Source organism: Dasypus novemcinctus, chromosome 3 (assembly GCF_030445035.2).
Source record: "Dasypus novemcinctus isolate mDasNov1 chromosome 3, mDasNov1.1.hap2, whole genome shotgun sequence".
Lineage (NCBI taxonomy): Eukaryota > Metazoa > Chordata > Mammalia > Cingulata > Dasypodidae > Dasypus > Dasypus novemcinctus.
Window position 1 is genome coordinate 82461029 of NC_080675.1, and position 19508 is coordinate 82480536.

Genomic DNA, 19508 nt, shown 5'->3' on the forward strand with positions numbered 1-19508 from the left:
TGTAATGGCTCCAGGACACAGCAGCAGGGAGGATGCTGGCACCTGTAGGAACCACGGCCTCTTTCCTCATATCTCAAAACTTCCAAAATATTCTCTCCTGTCATTCAACCTACTGGACTTTAAAATGAGGTGTTTGGATGTCCCAGGGAGTGGGATTATTTATGGTGCCATTTGAGATTGGTTATAATGGACATAGGAAATTTCCCTTAAAAGTCTTGGCTAAATTGGTCTTGTTTTTATTTCTGGAAATTATGCATTGAGATTTGGGGGCATATTTCATAAAGCCTGTGAATTGTATTTCATTCTTCTATTTATCTCTTTAATTTGTAAAAATATATTAGTGATATTCCTTTTCAGAGTAATGACGGGTATTGCTGCACAGTTCATAGTTAATTTGAAATTCTTTCAAAGGTAGTACTCTATACATTACATTTTCTGAGATTTAAAATATAGACTTGCTGAATTCTTAGGGCTGGCTATCAAGTATGCAAAAATGGGCTGAGGAAGAATAGAGGAAGCTACCAGTTTCCTTCATGCCCTTCTCTTTCCATAAACGGGATTGAGACTAGGGGACTGGTGAAGTCTTACAAAGTGATGGCAGATTTTGGAACAGACTATGTAGGTTTGACTATTGGCTCTATCACTTAACTAACTGTGGGATCATAAGTAAGTCATTTCCATTTTCTTATCAATCAATAGGGGTAATAATACCACCTGCCTCAGTATTGTGATGAGGATTAAATGAGTGAATACAGGTAAAGTATTTAGACCCTGTGCTTCATGCCTCGTGATCATTTAATTCGTGATTGTTGTTGTGGCAGTTATTAAAATACCTTTTTGTTCTTCCTCATGCAATTAAGCCTGGCCTCTTTTCCTTAAGGGAGATGCAGACCGTAGCCACTCCCATGTCTATGATAATTTTTTAACTGAGAGCAGGGCCACAGTTAGGCCATAGTTTGTGGCAGCATTTGTGCTACAAAGGCACAATATCAAAAATGACAGAGACCATATTATTATCTGATCCTTTACAGAAAACATTTGCTAACTCCTGATTTAGAGTAAAGCAAAGTTTCAGTGTTAAATCTGAAGGGTCAGTGAATGACAGGATGGGAAGAGTACTGGAATTTGTACCCAAAGATCATGGATTTAGTTCTGTCTCTGACACTGGTTGCTGTGTGGATTCAAACCAGTCCTGTTAACTACTCTGCATCTCACTCAAGTACTTAATTCATAAAAATAAACAAAAAAAAAAAACCCACATAAGGTGTTCACAGTTTCCAACTTACATAATTAATGTGAGGTTTAAGAATAATAACATGAAAAGAAGTGCTTGGTCAAATTTAAATTGCCAAGCAATTAGGACACTAACTGTTGAAGAGGTTACCAGATCTATTCTACCCCTTCACCTTCTTAATATCAGAGCCGCACAGCAGGTCTGAATTTGTCCATCTGAGGCTGGTTCTGGGCCAAGGCCAGTGTTGCAGACTTTCGTAGCTGGAATGGATAGTTTCTCCCCAATTTGAATCCTCAGAATAATGAATTTGGTTACGGGATACAAGGAACAGGTGATTAGGTAATTATTTTCTTTTCTTTCTGAAGGGTCATCATTAAAAAGTAGTGCTTCTCAGCCAGTGGCACTGAAGGTGCACACACAGCTCCAAAATTCCTTGGGCCAGCTGGAACCTCCTAAAGTCCCTGACGTGCTTTCCCACATTTTGTTGTCAGTGTGTTCACTCCTTGCTAATTCTGCATTTCTGTCCCAAGACACTTAGGTTCACATTTTCACATTTCTGCTGGGCTGTGCCTGTTTTTCTCTTGGGTAGAATTTTCCCTTGTGTCTAATCTCACACTTACCATACTTATTGGCTTAAAAAGAAGGAAAACATTCCAGAATTGCTTTCTCATTTTTTTTCTTGAAAACTTAAGACCATCATCCCTTCTCTCATCCCTGATCAAGCTATAAGCAGGAACATGGTTCTGTCTATAAAGTGATAGGTCTTCCTTTTTATATGCAGCAACCTGCTCTCCTGGAGTGCACTGTGGTTTATCTATCATTACTCTGGGTGATACATGAAATGATTCGGTTCCTTTAAAAGCATGAGATTTTAGAGAATGGAGAATCATAAAGCTAAACACTGTGGATAAAGCCTGTCCTCTTCTGCGTAGCTGATGGCAGCAGTGAACATTTGGGAACCCACAAGAAGAGGCAGAACATGGCGGGGAGTGTTCCATTTGTAAAGGCTCTTTAAACCCTCCTGTCACTTAGGAGGGCAGAGGGTATTTCTTTTTTTAATTTGTGGTAGGTAAATAGCTTTAGTCTAATAAATTAAACAGTAATCTAAAATTATTAAATAATTATAATTTTGACTGGTTATAAACATATTTTATTATATTATTATTATATTACAAACATTGGTTTCTGTCCTGCAATGAATGTGCTAATACACAGAACCTTAAAAGCATAGGCTAAACACTACAGACTAAACAGTTCAGAAATATTTAAAAGTTGGCCTAGCAAGGACATTCATTCCAACAGACATGCCTACAGTCTTCTTAAGAAAATAAAATCTAAAAAGTGCTATTATGCTAGATCTCCTTAACTTACCTGATCACACTCCTCAAGGTCAAAATTTTAGAAGTGATTAAAGTTTCAGATCATAAAGAAAAATCATTAGGGATTCATAATATCAAAAGTTTGAAAAGTTTCAATGTAGAAGATGATAGAAGTTTACACTGATACAGTACAAAGATGCAAAACAAAACCAAATATCTTTTCACTCGCCAAGATTTTCAATATCTAAACCTATTTGCTATATTGGCCAAATTGCTAAAGACAGTGATAGATAAATATATAATAAAGAAACAATGAAATTTAGTTCTGTCCTGCCCTTCTCTTTGAGTCTCCTGACAAGGAATGATACCCAATAAATATCAATAAATGTCAATTTTGTAGAGTTGTTTGGGGAAAAGTTTTTAGAGCCAGATGGCCCTGGACTTAAACTTCAATTTTACCACTCATAATATTTGGCCACGGACCATGGAAAACTTCAACTCCCTGTGTCTCCCATTTCCATATCTACAAAATCAGGACATTAACACTGATTTATAGATTTGCTCTTAAGATTAAAAGAGATATGAACATATATAAATATATACGCACACACACACACACACACTCACAATGGAATATTATGCAGCTGTCAAAATGGATGAATTTAGCCACACTCAACAACATGAATAAATCTTGGCATTATAATAGTAAATGAAAAAAGGAAGTCCTAAAGATAATATACAATATGATTACCTTTTTAAATAAAGTTAGGAACTTTCTTAATTGTATTATTCTTTCCTATAAAAAATATTCTTTCCTATAAAAAGAAAACAAGGAAATAATGAATATGGATCAAGATCATGATTTCAGGATCACAGTTCCCTTAGATGAGGGAAGCAGGGGATAGAATAGGGCTGGGAAACCACATGGCTAGGTGTAGGTTATTGTTAAGGTCTTACCTTTTGTTTAGTGCAGGAGATTTTCTGTGCTTATTAAATCATTTTAAAATCATTTTAAAAATAGTAAATGAACTAGAGTGGGGGATAAAAGGAGTTGGTTTAATAAATAGTGACACTGAAAGCAAAAATGCTGTGGGGAAAAGATATATATATAGATCTGAAGAAGAGAAATAAAAGTGAAAACTTTATGATGGTCTCTATGGTACTTTTGAAATAAAAAATTCTATAATTATTTTCAGGCATTAAGTTGCACTTGGTAAATAATGAATTGTGTAGTTTCCTTGTGGCTAGAAGGTATTAGAACAATTTTAGCAAATGCCTAAAATTCCCAGGAATTACCCAATGATCTGGAACCTAGAGATTGCCTGTTTGCACATTCTGTTCTATTCTAGTTCTCGACATCCCTCTCTGTTCCTCTCTGTATCTCTCTCTCTCTACCCACTTTTAAACTTGTTGCTGAGACCTAGCAGAAAATGATGTTGATGTCACTGTGAGAAGTTAAAGCTTAAGGCTAATGTCCTTTGGAAGCAACAGGAAAATTAATGTAAAACTACTCATGTTTCCATCTATAACAATAACAAATGTAAAAAAAATTAGTACTTTTCAAATATCTGTGTGTGAGCTAGGTAGTAGGTTGATAAATAAGTATAATAAAATTCTTTTGTTTCCAATTATTATTATGTAACACCTTTGGGCTTATTTTAATATTAAGAGATTTCTATCTCTTATGAATGCACCTCTAGAAAAGTGGAAATAATAAATACATTTTGCATGTTAACTCATAACCCTGTGAGATAAATACTACCAGCATCCCATTTTATAGACGAAGAAATTGAGGCACCAAGAGACTGTACAATACACATGACTAAGGTCACCCAGTTGGACTGGGATTTGATCTAATCCCAAACCTGTTGCCATTAACTAGTTTACTAAAGCTGACATAAAGAAACAATAAAGAAAAACTATATTTCACCACATACAGCCTACTAATTGTCAGCATTTTATAAGGGACATGTTCAGTTCCAATAGCACAGAGGCAAATCTCTGAGGACTCCATCTCCCCATAGCAGGGTTAGGGTTGGCATGTAGAGATGAAGTAGTAAATCATCTGGATATCAGATTTTAAACAGTAAAACCCATTTGCCTTGGCAAGACATTTCCATTTAACTTCCAGTTTGAGCTTGTCAATTCAGGGGCAGAAAGAAGGTTTTCAACTCCAACAATTTGTAGGTGTATGATGCGGACAGTTTGTCGAGAAGTTTATCTTGGTCTTACCTGGAAGGGAGCCTCCTCTGGTTATGCAGGGGAGTAAGGTAAACCAGCCTGTTTGCCAGCGGGGAGGGGAACTATTTGTGACTAAATTCTGTGATAGATTGTTGGATGATTGTAAGGCAGAGGGGGTGAGATGAATAAAGCCTGAACCTAGAAGGCTTTGAGAAGAAACAGTTGCTTGATCCCAAACAGATTCTTTCCTCTTTCTCCTCTTTGAGATGTTTCCTTAGTTTTTTCTTTTTCTCCTCTTTAAGACTTTTCACCATTTATATTCTGCAACCCAAAGTTTCATATCGGCTGATGCCAGCCAGAATTCAAATAATTACTGCAGTTATAGGAAAGTTTAGGCAGTAGAAGCTAGCTTGAAAGGTAAGGAAAATCATTTGAATTTAAACCGCTTTTGAATAGACATTGTGTAAACAGTGGGAACAAACCAGGGGAAAACCCTTCTTCACAACTGTGTTGCTAATATTGGCATTTTTTACAGTAGGATATCCCTTTAAAAAAAGCTCTTTTATTTGATTTTCCCATCCATAAAGAGTTGCCTCTTTCTTATGTAAAAATTGTTTCCTTTTAACATTAATCACCTTCAATTAAATCTTGTGCTTTTATTGTATCAATTTTCAGAAGTATTTTTAACCAAGTTATTTATAGAATATGAGATCTGATTTTCAAAGTCACCAAGAATTTTTAGTGTTTGCTGGTCTGCTTTTAATTTATCAGTGCCCTCCCTTAATAAGCCCAAAGTACATGAGAGCAAAGATTTCCCCTATACAATGTGTATTTGATATGCTTATTGTTCATCTTTATACACACACAGGTTTGGCATATAAGAACTGTAGAGTGTCTATAAATTCAAGGAAACATTTAAGTGCACAGTGATACATAGATACATGGGTGTAATACTTTATGTAGTTGATAAATATTTCATTCCTACCATAAAGAAAGCTTTTTATCAATTTTGATTGTTTTTTTATTACCTTAAAGTAGTGCAGTTGTTTCTCAGCATTCATTGTTCCTTCCTTTTCTTGTCTCAGGCAGGAATTGAAGATGAAAAGCTCTGTATCTCTTAGCCACCCTTTCAGTTCTTTGATCCTGACCTCCAGCTGCCTTACCAGGCTTCCGCTTTCAGGGGAGAGCAGGTCACGTGGACTCGACCCACTGTGCCCTGCTACTGTGTCCTGGATCTTCTCTCCTAGGGTTTTCTAATGCATCAGATTAAACACACACACAACAACAAAAACAACAAAAACAAAAACATGGATTAGTTTAGGTACCAAAAGCACATCACGGTTTGGTTGGTAACAAGAGCCACTTGGAAGGCATCCGGCAGCACTTGCCACCTCGCTACTGACTTTAGGTTCAGATTTAGCTCATTGCTCCATTTGGGATTCAAATTCTCAGACTGTGTGTTATTCTGACTACCACTGAAAGCAGAGGGAGACCTTATCTACTTAAACTTTCTTCTTAGGGAAAGGAGATTTGGTCTACAAGTTCACTGACAAAATTTCATTTGAATTCTCATGACAGGGGTTTACATAAAAAAAAAAACACCTCTGTATAAAATTTTCAGGAGATAGAAGCCAGTTTACTCAATAAACCAGAGACCAAGAATAGATTGTGCATGGAGAATCAAATTCCTTTTTGTTTTGTGAAGTGCAATTCCCAAACTATATGACTGAGGGATTTTGAGAAGGGGTAGCCTCCGTGGTCCTATTCTTGATTTTACCTGACTTGGAAATTGCTCAGTCCTACAATTCTTCACATTTTGCCTTCATGGATGCTAGACTTTCTAATACATGTGCTAAATAATTCCCAATCCACTATCCTAGAAGCCTACTTAGAGTAACGACTATGGCCTGAAAGAAGGTAGGAGGGCTATTTTTTGTTTTTTAATTTTTGGATGAAAACACTCTCTTTGGGGAATCCATAGAATTTAATCCATAATGATGAATTAAACCTACAAAAATAAACTTTAAAATAGAGATAAAATTAAGTCAACAAATATTCATCTGTTGTATAGTGTTCTATAAATAGTATCTTTAGGAGATTGAAACAGGGAAAAAAAGCACTTCCTGCCAACACCCTTATATTTTCATGGTGCAAATATTGATAATTTGAAGACCCTCGGTGGAATCCAGATTTAGCTATTGTTTTTATGCTGCAACAAAAGTAGCAGCAGGAGGTGAAATCAATGCCCTTGGAGGGTAGGGTCACAAAAAAGAATTTATTGCCACTTTTTTTGTTCTGGAACAGTTTGCAATCATAAATTCTTCATAAACAGAATACTTCAGAGAATGGTCCGTCTTCATAAATATACGACAGAGGACATCAATTTCATTTAATTCACAATTTGTGTCAGCACAGCAGATGCCAATGCCTGCCTTGATAGGGTTGTTTAATATGCAATTGAGACAGAGTAATATGCAGCACAGGGGACAAAATTTCACAGATTAAACTGTACGCACCACTGACATTTCATTCTAATGTATTTCCATTCCACACTGTTCACCTTAGATGAAAGTAATATTAAAAACCATATTCCTCTATTTTACTATTGTTAGAAGTTAAAATGTTTTAATTTTTTCATGCCAATTAAAATGTAATCATGCCAATTAAAACTGTATGCCTGTTGTTAGTGTGGCATAGGTTTTGTTAAAATCTTGCCCCAACCTACTCTCCCTCAGAATCATTATAAAAACTCTGCATATGGTAGTTGGATGATGTATTTGTCCAAATGGCAACCATTTTTAAGATATCTGACTCATAAAGCATAACTAAATAATCTATGTCCTTTTTAATATAATGATGATTTAAATGTTTTTATTGAGGAAGCAATAGATAGGACATATTTTTAAAATTAAAAAAATTAGTGATTTATCAAATTAGCATTAGGTATACTAAAATGTAGTGTGCACAGACTATAATCTTTATTTAATAAGCACATAAATTGTTGTTCTTACCTATTTAATAACCAACCTTTTAAAACATCATACACTCACTATGTTTCCCCTGTATTAGATTAATGGATTCTCTAGAATTTAGTAGGTTCTGGTTTAAAATCACAATATTAGAAAGTCAGTGCCCTTAGGTTCTATTAAAAAGTAATGTCACGATAGGTCAGAGTAAAAACTTTTAATATTTTAAGTTTGTTGTACAACTGCAGAGTGTAGTGAATTTAGAGGAGAAAGCAAGGGCTTAAAATTGCAGTTTTTTAATCACCTAGATTAAATATTGCATAAACTGAACATTGGCATTCCTCCAAGTCAGAAGGTAAAGGGAGAGATTTTTTATTCAAAATCTTTTTGGAGCATTATTTCTTTAAAAAAAATTTAACAGGCAGGAAATGGAAGGCATGCAAAATTTTGCTTCATAACGGACCTCACCCATCCTAAACCATTATAATTAATCATTTAGGTAATTGACAAATTTAGCTTACCCTTGATTTGAAGTGAAGGCAATTTAGGAGAGAAGGTGATGAAAAAATATAGTGTAACCTCTCTCTTTCAGCTGTCTTCCAACAAAAGGACAGTACTGTTTCCTGCATGGTGCCATCCTGGTCTCTGGGTAACAGAATCTCTATATTGCCTTTTTGCCAGATTCTTGCATCTAAGGCTTTGGCTGAGACCCAGCCCATCATTGCGTGAAATGAATTACATGAAACTTTTTTTTTTTTTTTTTTTTGCTTTTGTTAAAAGTGAGCTGGAAATTGAGGCACAAAACAGGCTGGTTTAATTCTGCAATTCAGATTTGGGTCAAATTTGCATCTCTGTTTTGGGCGGCTTTAGTGTGACTTGAAAGCTGTAGTGACAACCCCACTTTTCATCTTAAGGGTACAGTAAATAGTTAAACAGAGGATGTCTCTAACATGTACCTTCAGAATAAATTCTATTAACATTCATTCAAGCATGACAGTCAGTGTATATCAGATATACTGTATTACAGTTGACTTGGTACATACCCATAATACATGGCATATTTTACTCACTTTTTTATGTATTAAAGAACCAAAATTATTAAAATATGAGACAAGCTCAGAATAAAAAAAAATCAGCAGAAGAGGAAAAGCAGTGTCTTTCCCCCATAATAGCATAAATAGCTTGTTTGAAACACAGGTAGTGAATTTATAGAGAGAGATATTTGTTCCTCAAATTAGAAATCAGATGGATAGAGTATTTCACTGCACAAAAAAATGTACACATAACCTACAAACAGTAATAAAAATGCAAATACCCCAAGCAGTTCCCATTTTTCATTAATTGAATCCACTTTTTCAAGGAGATCATTTGGTAGTAAAACGCCACCTTTCTTCAAAGCTTCAACCTTACTAAACAGCTCCATCTTTTTCAGGTGCCTGATGGACATTTCTACACTGTATCGCTAAAATGAGAAGAGAGAAAGAGATATCATTAGGGAGAGAAGTTTTCTTAGAAAATTTTTGAGCACAGAGTGTGATATTTGTGATGCTTATGGGTGTTAAAAGATTTTGTTTCCAATAAATTTAGGAATTTAGGGGGAGGATAAGCCAAAGTGCCTTGATTAGTCAAGGAATATTGCTGACAAGTTAAAAACTACTTATGTGTGTATATGTTTGTGTGTGTGTATGTATGCATACACATCATGCTCAAATGTCTGATGACTTATGCTTTACTCAAAGTAAAGTTTACTGACATTGGATCTTTGATTTATAATATTCCAAATAGGAAAATATCTGGAAACACTGGACTCTAGAATGCTGCCATACCCCTTATCCCTGCCCCCCCTCCCCAAGGCACCAGTCTCAGAATATTACTAATAAAATTATCCATAAAGATCAGGTGACATCCTCTGATCCTGTAGATCCACTGAATTCTCAGTTAACATTTTGCTTTCAATTTTCTTTTACTTAAAATCTTTGTGCAGGCTTGGAGAAGAAATACATATAAAGAGGAGAAAGGAAATGTGTGATTTGGGAGTGGTTACAAATCTATGCTTCCTTGTTGATTACATATTGTAAAATGTCCCAAAACATCACAAATGATTACACGGCCCTCTCCCCCAATGTACATTGTATTCTGATATAACTGCCAAGTTAGGCTCTCCTAAAAGATATTTTACTAGAAATAATGTAAGTGCCATTTAACATGACAGTTACTATGGTGATTCTCTTAAAAGAACTCTCTTTAGATAACTTCATAGTGAGAAAGTCCTATATTATGAACAGTTATAAATTACTGTACATGTATTTTGAAAATGTACATGTAAAAACATCTCTGAGTGAAAAACTAGATCTTTCACATTTTAGCACATTTCCAAAATTTAATGACAATCCCCAAACCCAAAACTTCTTTCTTTGAGGCACTAAGTCAAGTCTTTGGGGTCCTTGGTAGCATTGCTCCTTTGCCCTAAAAGAGCTCAGAGAACAGCCCTTTCTGGATCCTATAAGAAAAGCTTTTGTCTGGGCAAAGGAGCAAATCAGCAAGTTCAAAACATGCCTGAGTATTTGGGTGATTTTATTCCCCTTAGAAACTTGATATTATATAAAATCTAAACCAAAATACATTTGAAAGCAGCTGAAAGGAAGAGAAGGTGTGAAATCGCTTTCGGTTAATAGATCTTCAGCATTTGCGTGCATATGTTTGCATACTTTTAGTTTCATATTTTAATCTTTCATTTACACTAAACATGCACATCATTTGTATTATGTAAACTTCTCCAAATGTTAGTCATTTGTAGATCACAGAACAAAATGTTTTAAATGAAGTGATTTAAAGCATTTCGCATTATTAATGAATGTTGATCAGGATGTCAGAGTATCCAAAATTACATGAATATGCATAGTGAAAAAAAAATCAAGGGTTGCTTTAGAGTTCTTCAGAATTTGGCCTGGGATACATGAGAAATCTGAATGCGTTTTCTAATGGCAGGCAATTACCAGGACCACATTACTTTAACACAGAAAGCAGACTGTCCAGTAGAGGTTTCTGGACTCAATACTCAACAAGTATTTTAGAACCTAGAAAGCATTTTATTCATCAAAGTGATGACTGGAGGAGAGAGCAATCTGCATTATGGAATCAGATTTTCATCTAGAGATGATGTAGCTGATAAAGATTTACATAATTAATTCTGTAAGACTGGAGCATAATATTTGGGGAACCAGTATTGCAGGCAGGCAGAGGAATCTTATTCAGATCCTTTACTTATGCTGCATGAATTAGTCCACAGAGGGAGTTTTCTAGCTATTCCACTTCAGAGTAGCTTCCACCAGGTCTCACTTTTATAAGTTCATCCTTTTCCCACCTTTGAATGGCTCCTACACAAAATCAGTCAAGGCAGAGAACAGTTTAGGTGCATACCATAGAAATGATCGTCATGTAATAATAAAAATATAGAAAGCAATTAACTTAATTGTATATGTAATAAAATAATTTTCTCTGTGAAATATGGTACAAATAGTCACTGCAGCTATCACAAAAGGTTATTACATTAAAAAAAGCTTGTCTCTATGTACTCTTTGTCTTTGTCACCTTGTAACCTACTATATAAACAGCTTGATGAAAGATGTGATTGATGGACAATGCCTTCAACTATAAAAGCTAAGAGAACCCAGTTAATTGTTAGATGTGTTGGTATGTTAATAAAAGGTACTAGAATGTCATGTAATTTAAGGTGAAAATATTTATTTTAATTTTCGAAGCGCTCTTAAGATTGAATCTGATATGATTTAGGGCCTTAAGCTTATATATAACTATACTATGGGGGCTATATTTTTTGTTGATGCTAGTATGTTTTTTTGCTCTTCTCTTTGCAATATCTTTTCAGAAGCATTAGAGGGGGAGAATCAACACCATCCTATCTCCACCATCCTATCAAGTAGGGCTACTTTATCCTATGGTGAGAAGATAATTTAATCTTCATATTCATTTCACCCACAGCAGTAAGTGAGCAAAGGCTGCCCCATGGTGTCCTGCAGTTTCAGGGATGTTATGATACAGACTACTTTTCAATAGCCAAAAATGAGATTAGCGAAGTTAAAGTCAGATGGCTTTTCTTGAGTGCTAAGGTAAATAAGCATCCAGTATTTAATTTCCTCACAGCACCTGCTGTGGGCTTCTCTGTCTAGTCAAAAATAAAATATACTCTATTGACAGGGCATATTTACATTATTAAGTGTATTTGCTCGGCCAACTCAATTTTGAATAATGAAGCCTCCTAATAGATATGTGAATGATCTAAATTAAAGACACAGGCCACTCCTAATCCAAATATATATGTGTATGTATGTGTGTATGTGTATATATAATATACATATATAACTTTAAAAACAGACTTAAAAACAACCATAAACACTAGTCCACTTGTTTAAACTAAGTTGAAGACTTTTCAGACAATTCTTATTCAGTACTTACTTTTTAAAAGCATGAATATTAAAATTGAATGATAAAAACAAAGCCAGCAAAAGCAGGGATTTCAGTAATAAATATACTTAGAAGTGCATGAAGACTTGATTGAGATAACTTTTTTGACAGTTATGTTAAAGGCTTTTTTATCTCCCTAAAACCTTTTTTTTTTTTTTTTTTTTTTTGTTAAAAATCACACCGAAAATTCTGCCCAAATGGAGACTGGAACAATGCCTTGAAACAGTGTTAATTGTCACCATGGAAACCAGAAGAATAAGCCATTTTGAAACTGGTATAGAAGGCACACATTGAGCAACTCAAGCATTTTTCTGCCTCCCTCAATGTTAAAGAACAAGATGCCTTGTCACTGAGAGGTCAGAGAAAGAAAGCATCATGAAAGGGTTGTAGATGCTCACTGTCTAGTAAATAAAAAAATAAAAAAATAAAAAAAAACTGTATACAGCTAATGTTGTAAGACTCTACCCAGTGAATCTTTTTGAAATAGAAAGATCATCAAAAGATGGCCAGGATTGGGGGATGAATTCCACCTAAGCAAAACTTCTGGGCTATATTATGTGAACCTTGCCCCCAAAGCTCCCTGGGAATTCTGCTGTTGTAATAAAACTTCAGAAGAGGGAAGAAAAAAGGCAGCATGATGGAATTCAAAATAATGCTCTAAAAGCACACAGAGAGATTAAGACATCCATTGTAAGACTTTTGTATGGTGCTTCTGTTGGTTATGCTGAAAAGAGACCAGACATTGCTGAACGGAGAGGGAAGCTTTGGTTATGGGGAACACAAGAATTAAACCAAAGAATTTCTCAATTATTAGAATAGGGCTGTCAGATTCTATGTCATCAGGGTTTGAATATTCACATCTTGCATCACATTACTTTCAACTGGGCTTCAGGAAACTTTATATTAGGAAGAGTTAAAAGAAGGATAATGATCTAGTTATTAGAATGACAAGTTTGAATATTCTTTCTGGTACTAAGGAATACCACCAACACCTGTATATCTAACAAACGCTGTCTTCCCCCACATACGTGATAGATAGAGAAACAGACAAATAAATAGATGACAGATAGGTAGATAAACACAGACACATAGACAGATAAATAGAGAGGAGAAAATACACTGAGAAAATAAAATCTAACCTAGTCTATCAACAAGAGAAAGCATATGCTAGGAAAACATCAAACACCAAACTACTGCAAAATTATGTGTGAAAATAGGCATTTTTGTACAAAAGTGCAGCGATGTGTCTGTCTGTGACTCTCTCATTGTGTTTCTGGCTAGTGTTTGCCCTCCTCATGCGAGGCTGCATGGTGGCCCCTCAGCAAGTCCATGCCTAATGCCATTCAGTGGTGAACAAAGAGTCTTTTTATACAAAAGTCCAGGGTCCGCAGCTCAGCTGTACTTGCCGGGTGCAGGAATCTGATAGAGACCAGTCTTGCCTTCACAGCAGCTCTTGTGCTGCCCCCTTTTTCAGAATACCAGTGTCCAGCATCTCACAATGTATGAGGTAAACATAGAGCCAATATTACTACCACCTCGGGAAGATGGTCGAGATTGCAGAAGGAAGCTCAAACCCACGACAATAATAGTCGTTATTTCTTGCAAACTCCTTCTATTTTACCATTAGCAATTTATGACGAATAATTGCACAGAGAAATTATAAAGACTCCTACAATTGTCCTTGTAAATTAATAATAGGCTTTCTTGATTGGGATAAATTTGCTGCTGAGGCTTTGGAAAAATTAAAAAGTGCAATGTCATTTAAAATTGCCAGAACTCGCACAGCAAATTACATCTGAGGTTAAGAATTGAGTTTTCCCCCCTCTTCCAGCTTATTCCATTTGCATGATCCGGAAATCACATTACATTGGCCATGTATTCTTAATTGGACATAGATTGCATTATCTTTAATATAAATCAAACTACAAATATTAAAATGAATTGCAAATTCCCTAATAGAAGATCATAAAACAATCTTTTTTAAAGTATCTCCCATTAATAATTTAATTCCAATTATATCACTCAGAAAACTTAAGTAGAAAACCTGGCAACTTATTTCTCCAATCATTTCTTTTACATAACAAATACCTAAGCCTTTATTAATAAATATAGCCAGAGTAGAATTCATTGTTATAGAACAACAATAAAACCACCAATAACTAAAACCTTTCATGTCAATTTAATGCATAAGAACATCAAGTCTACTTGTCTCTTCTCTTCCCTATCCATGTCAAGGGAGAGACAAAAGTCTCCTATAGAAAAGAGGCAATAAGTTTAAGAATGATCACGGTCATACCCTCTAAAATGATAAAACTGATCACTATTACTCTTTTTATTTTTAGAAAGGATTCTCTAAACCCTTATATTTTTCTATAAATTCGATATTGTTCTGAAGGCTTTGCATGGCCTTTAATGAGTTTATATTAAATATTTAATACTGTTTAGGGCATATCCACCACTACCAAAAACAGTTATATTCCCAGCAGTCCCACTGTTTCAGGCAGAGGACTTGATTGATCCTCCTAGCCTGAATTGAGTAGAATGAAAAGAAGCAGTTGGAAAATAGCTGCAATCATTTAATGCAGATGACCTCTGACAGCCTCGCAGCTCTTCTATCTGAACAGAAATTTGCATGGGGTCTCTGTGCAGAGGAACAATGTAACCTAAATGGTAGACAATCTTTATTCTAATGAAGTGGGTGTCAAGGTCAATGTAAAACTGCAATGATAAATGGTGCACCACTAGGCAAGAGAAGTTGCATAGCATTGTAGTGCTTTCACATTAATTGAAGACTGAAATGCACTGCGTGAAAAGCACAAGCCTCTCTTTTCACCATAATGTGTTAATGCGCCAACGCAGAAATGATTTCTTCAAGATGCCTGCCTGTTGACATGTATCTTATTGCAAAAATAACACAAATATGGGGTTACGGCAAAAATGGACACTTTTAGAATTTCGCTTTTTCCTGGAATAGAATAGCAAAAATCTAAATAAAATGTCCCCGAAAAACCAATGTCCTGCCACCTAATGTAATTCCTTTGATCCCTTTTCTTTTCTTTTTCTATTTAGACCTGCCTTTAATTAGTTTCAAGCAAGCAACCTTTTATAGAATCCTTCATTAGGTACTTTCATACTGAGCTAACTGTAAAAAAGGGCCAAAGAGAGGAGAATCACTCAAATATGATTTTTCCCTTCACTTGCAAGTTTTCTGCTTAGGCTGCAGTTAAGATCTTCAGGTGTTGCTTGTCCCAAATGAAAAGCCTGCGGTTTGTAAATGAAAGTAACTATTTTCTAGTGTGAGAACTAGAAAACTATAATCTGGTCATTTAACATTGCCAAAATGGCTCTGCAGCGATAATTACACCACTTCTTCAGTAGATCTAGCAATTTTGTGGCAGTCCAAATTTTTCGTCCTTATAGGACGTAAACTGCTTTAAAAAATCTTGATCTACTTAAGCCTGTAAAGGGGACATTGTTTGCTAATACACTCATTAGCAACCAAGCACTTTAACTTCATCAATTAAACAGGAAAAGGAGTTGCACCATTAGTTCCATAATTTGCTAAAATATTGATAAGAGCATACTACTTGGGAAATATTTCCAGGCTCAATTCATAATATGTTATAAACTGGATGCATCTTTATGGTTGATATTTTCTTCTGATTCCAGTAGACTGTGGGATAGCCACCTTTCCAACACTAAACTTTCTGCTACAAATAGATTTTAATAATGCAACTGCAATTTTCCTAGTCAGGAATGGTCTGAAGATGTGTAATCTTGGTGACTAGAAGGCTATTAGTATAAGGTACCATAAAATAAATGGTATTGCTAGTTTGCAACTTTGGTATAAAAACAAACTGTCTCAAATAGAAATCAACATTCCTGAAATAGTAATTCAGAGAAAGAAAAAAAAAAATCTCAACATGAAGGAGGATAGTGAAAAAGAAAAAAAAAAAAAGTTACTGATGAAACTGTTTAAAAAACTGTACAGCTTCATCTGTGTGTGATTTGTCAGGTCTGAAGCTTTGACGTGCCCAAGGGGCAGACCCCAGCGGGGAGTAGGCTGCCGAGCTAAATAGCTGTGAAAGAAGTCTTAATGTAGGATGGAATTCAAACTAACCTTGACATGACCTCGGGAAAAATATGCAAAAAGTAAAATGAATGCACTCTGCAAGATACATCCTAATTTTGTGGTAGAGCTGGTTAGTTTTACAAACATAACAGAGACCTTAAAAGAAAAATGAAAAGCTAGTAAATGGGGAAAACTTTGGAATATCAGGCAAAAAAAAAAAACCCCCACAAAAAAAAAAAAAAAAAAAAAAAACCCCACCGTAAGCAGGCATGATGTGTTACTGTGAAGGCATGTGAACCATTTGGAAACAATCCAAATAAAAACCCACACCGAACAATATTGTTGTCAGCTTGTCTATTCAAGAAAATTGTTTTTTTTTAGGTTGAATATAAATGACACAAAGCCAAGATTACATCATTGCCTTACAAAGTCTGTTGTGGCTTTTAGCTGAACAAGCCCCATGGATCTATTGGTTTAGGACAGTAATTCAGTAAGGAGGTTTTAATGTGTTATTTTTATCTCGTGTCAATAATAGATGGAGGAATTTAGGGAAAAAATATCATGGGTGCTCTCTGGTCTGTTTCTTGCTTTTCATCTGTATTTGATAAGCCAAACTCAAGTCTCATTGATGCAATGAGTCTTGATTATTATAAATTTTGCGTGTTTTGAAGTGATCAGCTTAGGCGGAAAGCATTTGCTCTAGCTACCCAGCCAAGAACTGGCTAACTCACTGGATATATGGAAATTTTAATTGAGTGTCAACTTGTGTAGAAATTCAATCCTATTACCTTCTCAATGCAATTTTGTAGCAATACCAGTTATTTACTACACTACTAACCAGATTTTAAACATAATTAAATTGCTAAGAACATAGACCCAAAATCTAATGACTTAAATCCCTACAGCAAGGATGGGAATTCCTGGATCAGGTATATGTGCTTCCATTAGATTTTGATCAACATAAAGTGAGCAGATGGATGCAATCACCTAGAAGCACAGAAGAACAGTGAGGTTTGCTGAGAACCTGTTAAACAATCATAGATAAAAATCGCGTTTAATGGATACTATTATACCATAGGTTTCTTCTTTGGCCCAGTCTATTCATTATTTTTCATAAATGGCATGGGTAAGTAAAACATGTATCAGGTTGCCAGATTATATTAATCAGATTGCCAGATTAAATTAATCTCACTAATCAATAAAGAATACTAAATATTTGAGTTCCAAGATCATCAAATACCTACAGGCAGTAGTATGCTGGTAAACTAACTCCCTGGGGTGGGGGGAAGCCTTGATTTGTAGTGTTTGCAAATTTCTCTGGTGTAAATACTCCCACCACGGCAGATTTCAAGCCACCAATGGCTGTTTCTGCTGGCAAAATTCCTGAATATTTAATAATTGACTCTCACAAGATGGCACTAGTCCCCTCTAGCAAATCACTACCTGGTAAGCAAGGTAAAGGAGTTGATTTGATTTGGGGAAGGATAAGTCATCTTCTCTATCTTTCACATTGTAATAATTGTCAGTGTCATAAAAAATAGAAATATTTTCTCTATTCAAATAAAAACAATGCATTAATGTGATGATTACTAACATTTGAACCCGGTAAAGGGGAGAAAAGAGAAAATCGTCTAGACTGTGGAAGATGCAAGAACACCTGCCTCATCTAAAAGGGACAACCACTACTCAACTGTCAACTGTTGCCATGTGGAAATACGGTTTCAGTATGACTTCACTATGGTCGGGTATATTCTTTAAGAAAAACCAGAAAAACATATGAAATCTCATAATTTGAAATGTTGCATTACAAATTTTTAACACCATACAGACCAAACTATGTCTCTGAATCTGTAGACAACTACTTCACAGCCTCTATTTTAGATGATAATATTAGAATCTAGAGGGAATAAAAGCAAGCTGGCACAAAGGATCAAAACTAAAGGAGAAATAACAAATTTCAAGCCTGACAGAAAGTTAATTAACCATGTTTTCAACTCCCTCCAAAAAAAACCTGCATAAAGAATGGAAGTGACTAGCTTTCAATTGTCTTTAGGTTCGTGAACAAAGATCACACCTGAGTCCAAGCCTCTCCTGTCACTTTTACCGGACCTGTGAATGGCGCTGGGGTTTAGTGTATACTTGGGGGACCTGAATCTCTGGACTGTCCATGTGACAGCCAGGCCCTGAGCCTCAACAGACTTGCAACTCCTACCCTCTGGTTTATTGGACTTACCCCAGCCAGCTAACAGGGAGGTGAAGAAGGTCAACCACCACACCAGGGAGCCAAGAGTGCCTACAACTGCAAACAGGAGAATTGCATCCATCATCCAAGTGGAGTCGAGGCACCCTCTCGATAGAGGAGTGGAGTGGACATAAACATCCCAGGGTCCACAGAATGGAGGAATAGAGTATAGATTAGAGTGGACTTACTGATAGTCTATTCTGGAACTAATATGATTAGTAGTGGAAGTAAATGTGCTGAGATGGAGAAAGTGGACATGGTAGCTACTGAGGGTGGGAATGGGAAGAAGAGATATGATGTGGGGGCATTTTCAGGACTTGGAGGTGTCCTGGGTGGTACTGCAGGGACAGTTACTGGACATTGTATGTGCTCCCATGGCCCACTGGGTGGACTGGGGGAGAGTGTAAACTGTAATGTGGACCATTGACCATGTGGTGCAGCAGTGCTCAGAGATGTATTCACCAAGTGCAATGAATGTCCCATGATGACGGAGGAGGTTGTGGTTATGGGAGGAGTGGGGTGAAGGGGGTGAGGGGTATATGGGGACCTCATATTTTTTTAATGTAACATTAAAAATAAATTAATTAATTAAAATAATAAATAAAACTGTAGAGAAGATTAAAAAAAAATGTGGCAACAGACTTTGAGTGAGAAAGTACCTCTCATGGTACCTCAAATTGAACTCTTGAATTGAACTGTAAGCTTCTACCCCAAATATATACTCCTTATAAACACCAACAGATTTCTGGTACTTTGCATCAGCACCCCATTTGACTGACTAATACAGATGGATTGTATGGTTTATGAATATGTTTCAATAAAATTGATTTTTAAAAAATAAAAAAAGAATTAACCATCACAATGAGCTTCTGTTTTAATGCATTAAAGAACAAAATTTATCAGCAGGTCCAATAACTTCCATTATTTCAAAATAGCGCTGAGTGAGTACAAAGGTATTTCAAGATATCTGCAACAACCGTAATGTGATATGAATATACCTGTGATTTCTGTT

The 19508-nt window shown here is 35.7% G+C and overlaps 1 protein-coding gene across 10 annotated transcripts in view; it reads right to left on the reverse strand.

The window, feature by feature from the left end:
- Positions 1-19508, reverse strand: part of AKAP6 (A-kinase anchoring protein 6) — a 635729-nt gene that overhangs the window by 81305 nt on the left and 534916 nt on the right. For all 10 annotated transcript variants that reach the window (XM_058293576.1, XM_058293584.1, XM_058293582.1 and 7 more), the window contains 2 exons: positions 9016-9162; positions 5763-5987 (listed from right to left, as the gene is read on the reverse strand). In XM_058293576.1, coding sequence (XP_058149559.1) covers positions 5763-5987; positions 9016-9162 — 372 coding nt within the window. The remainder of the gene's footprint in view (positions 1-5762; positions 5988-9015; positions 9163-19508) is intronic.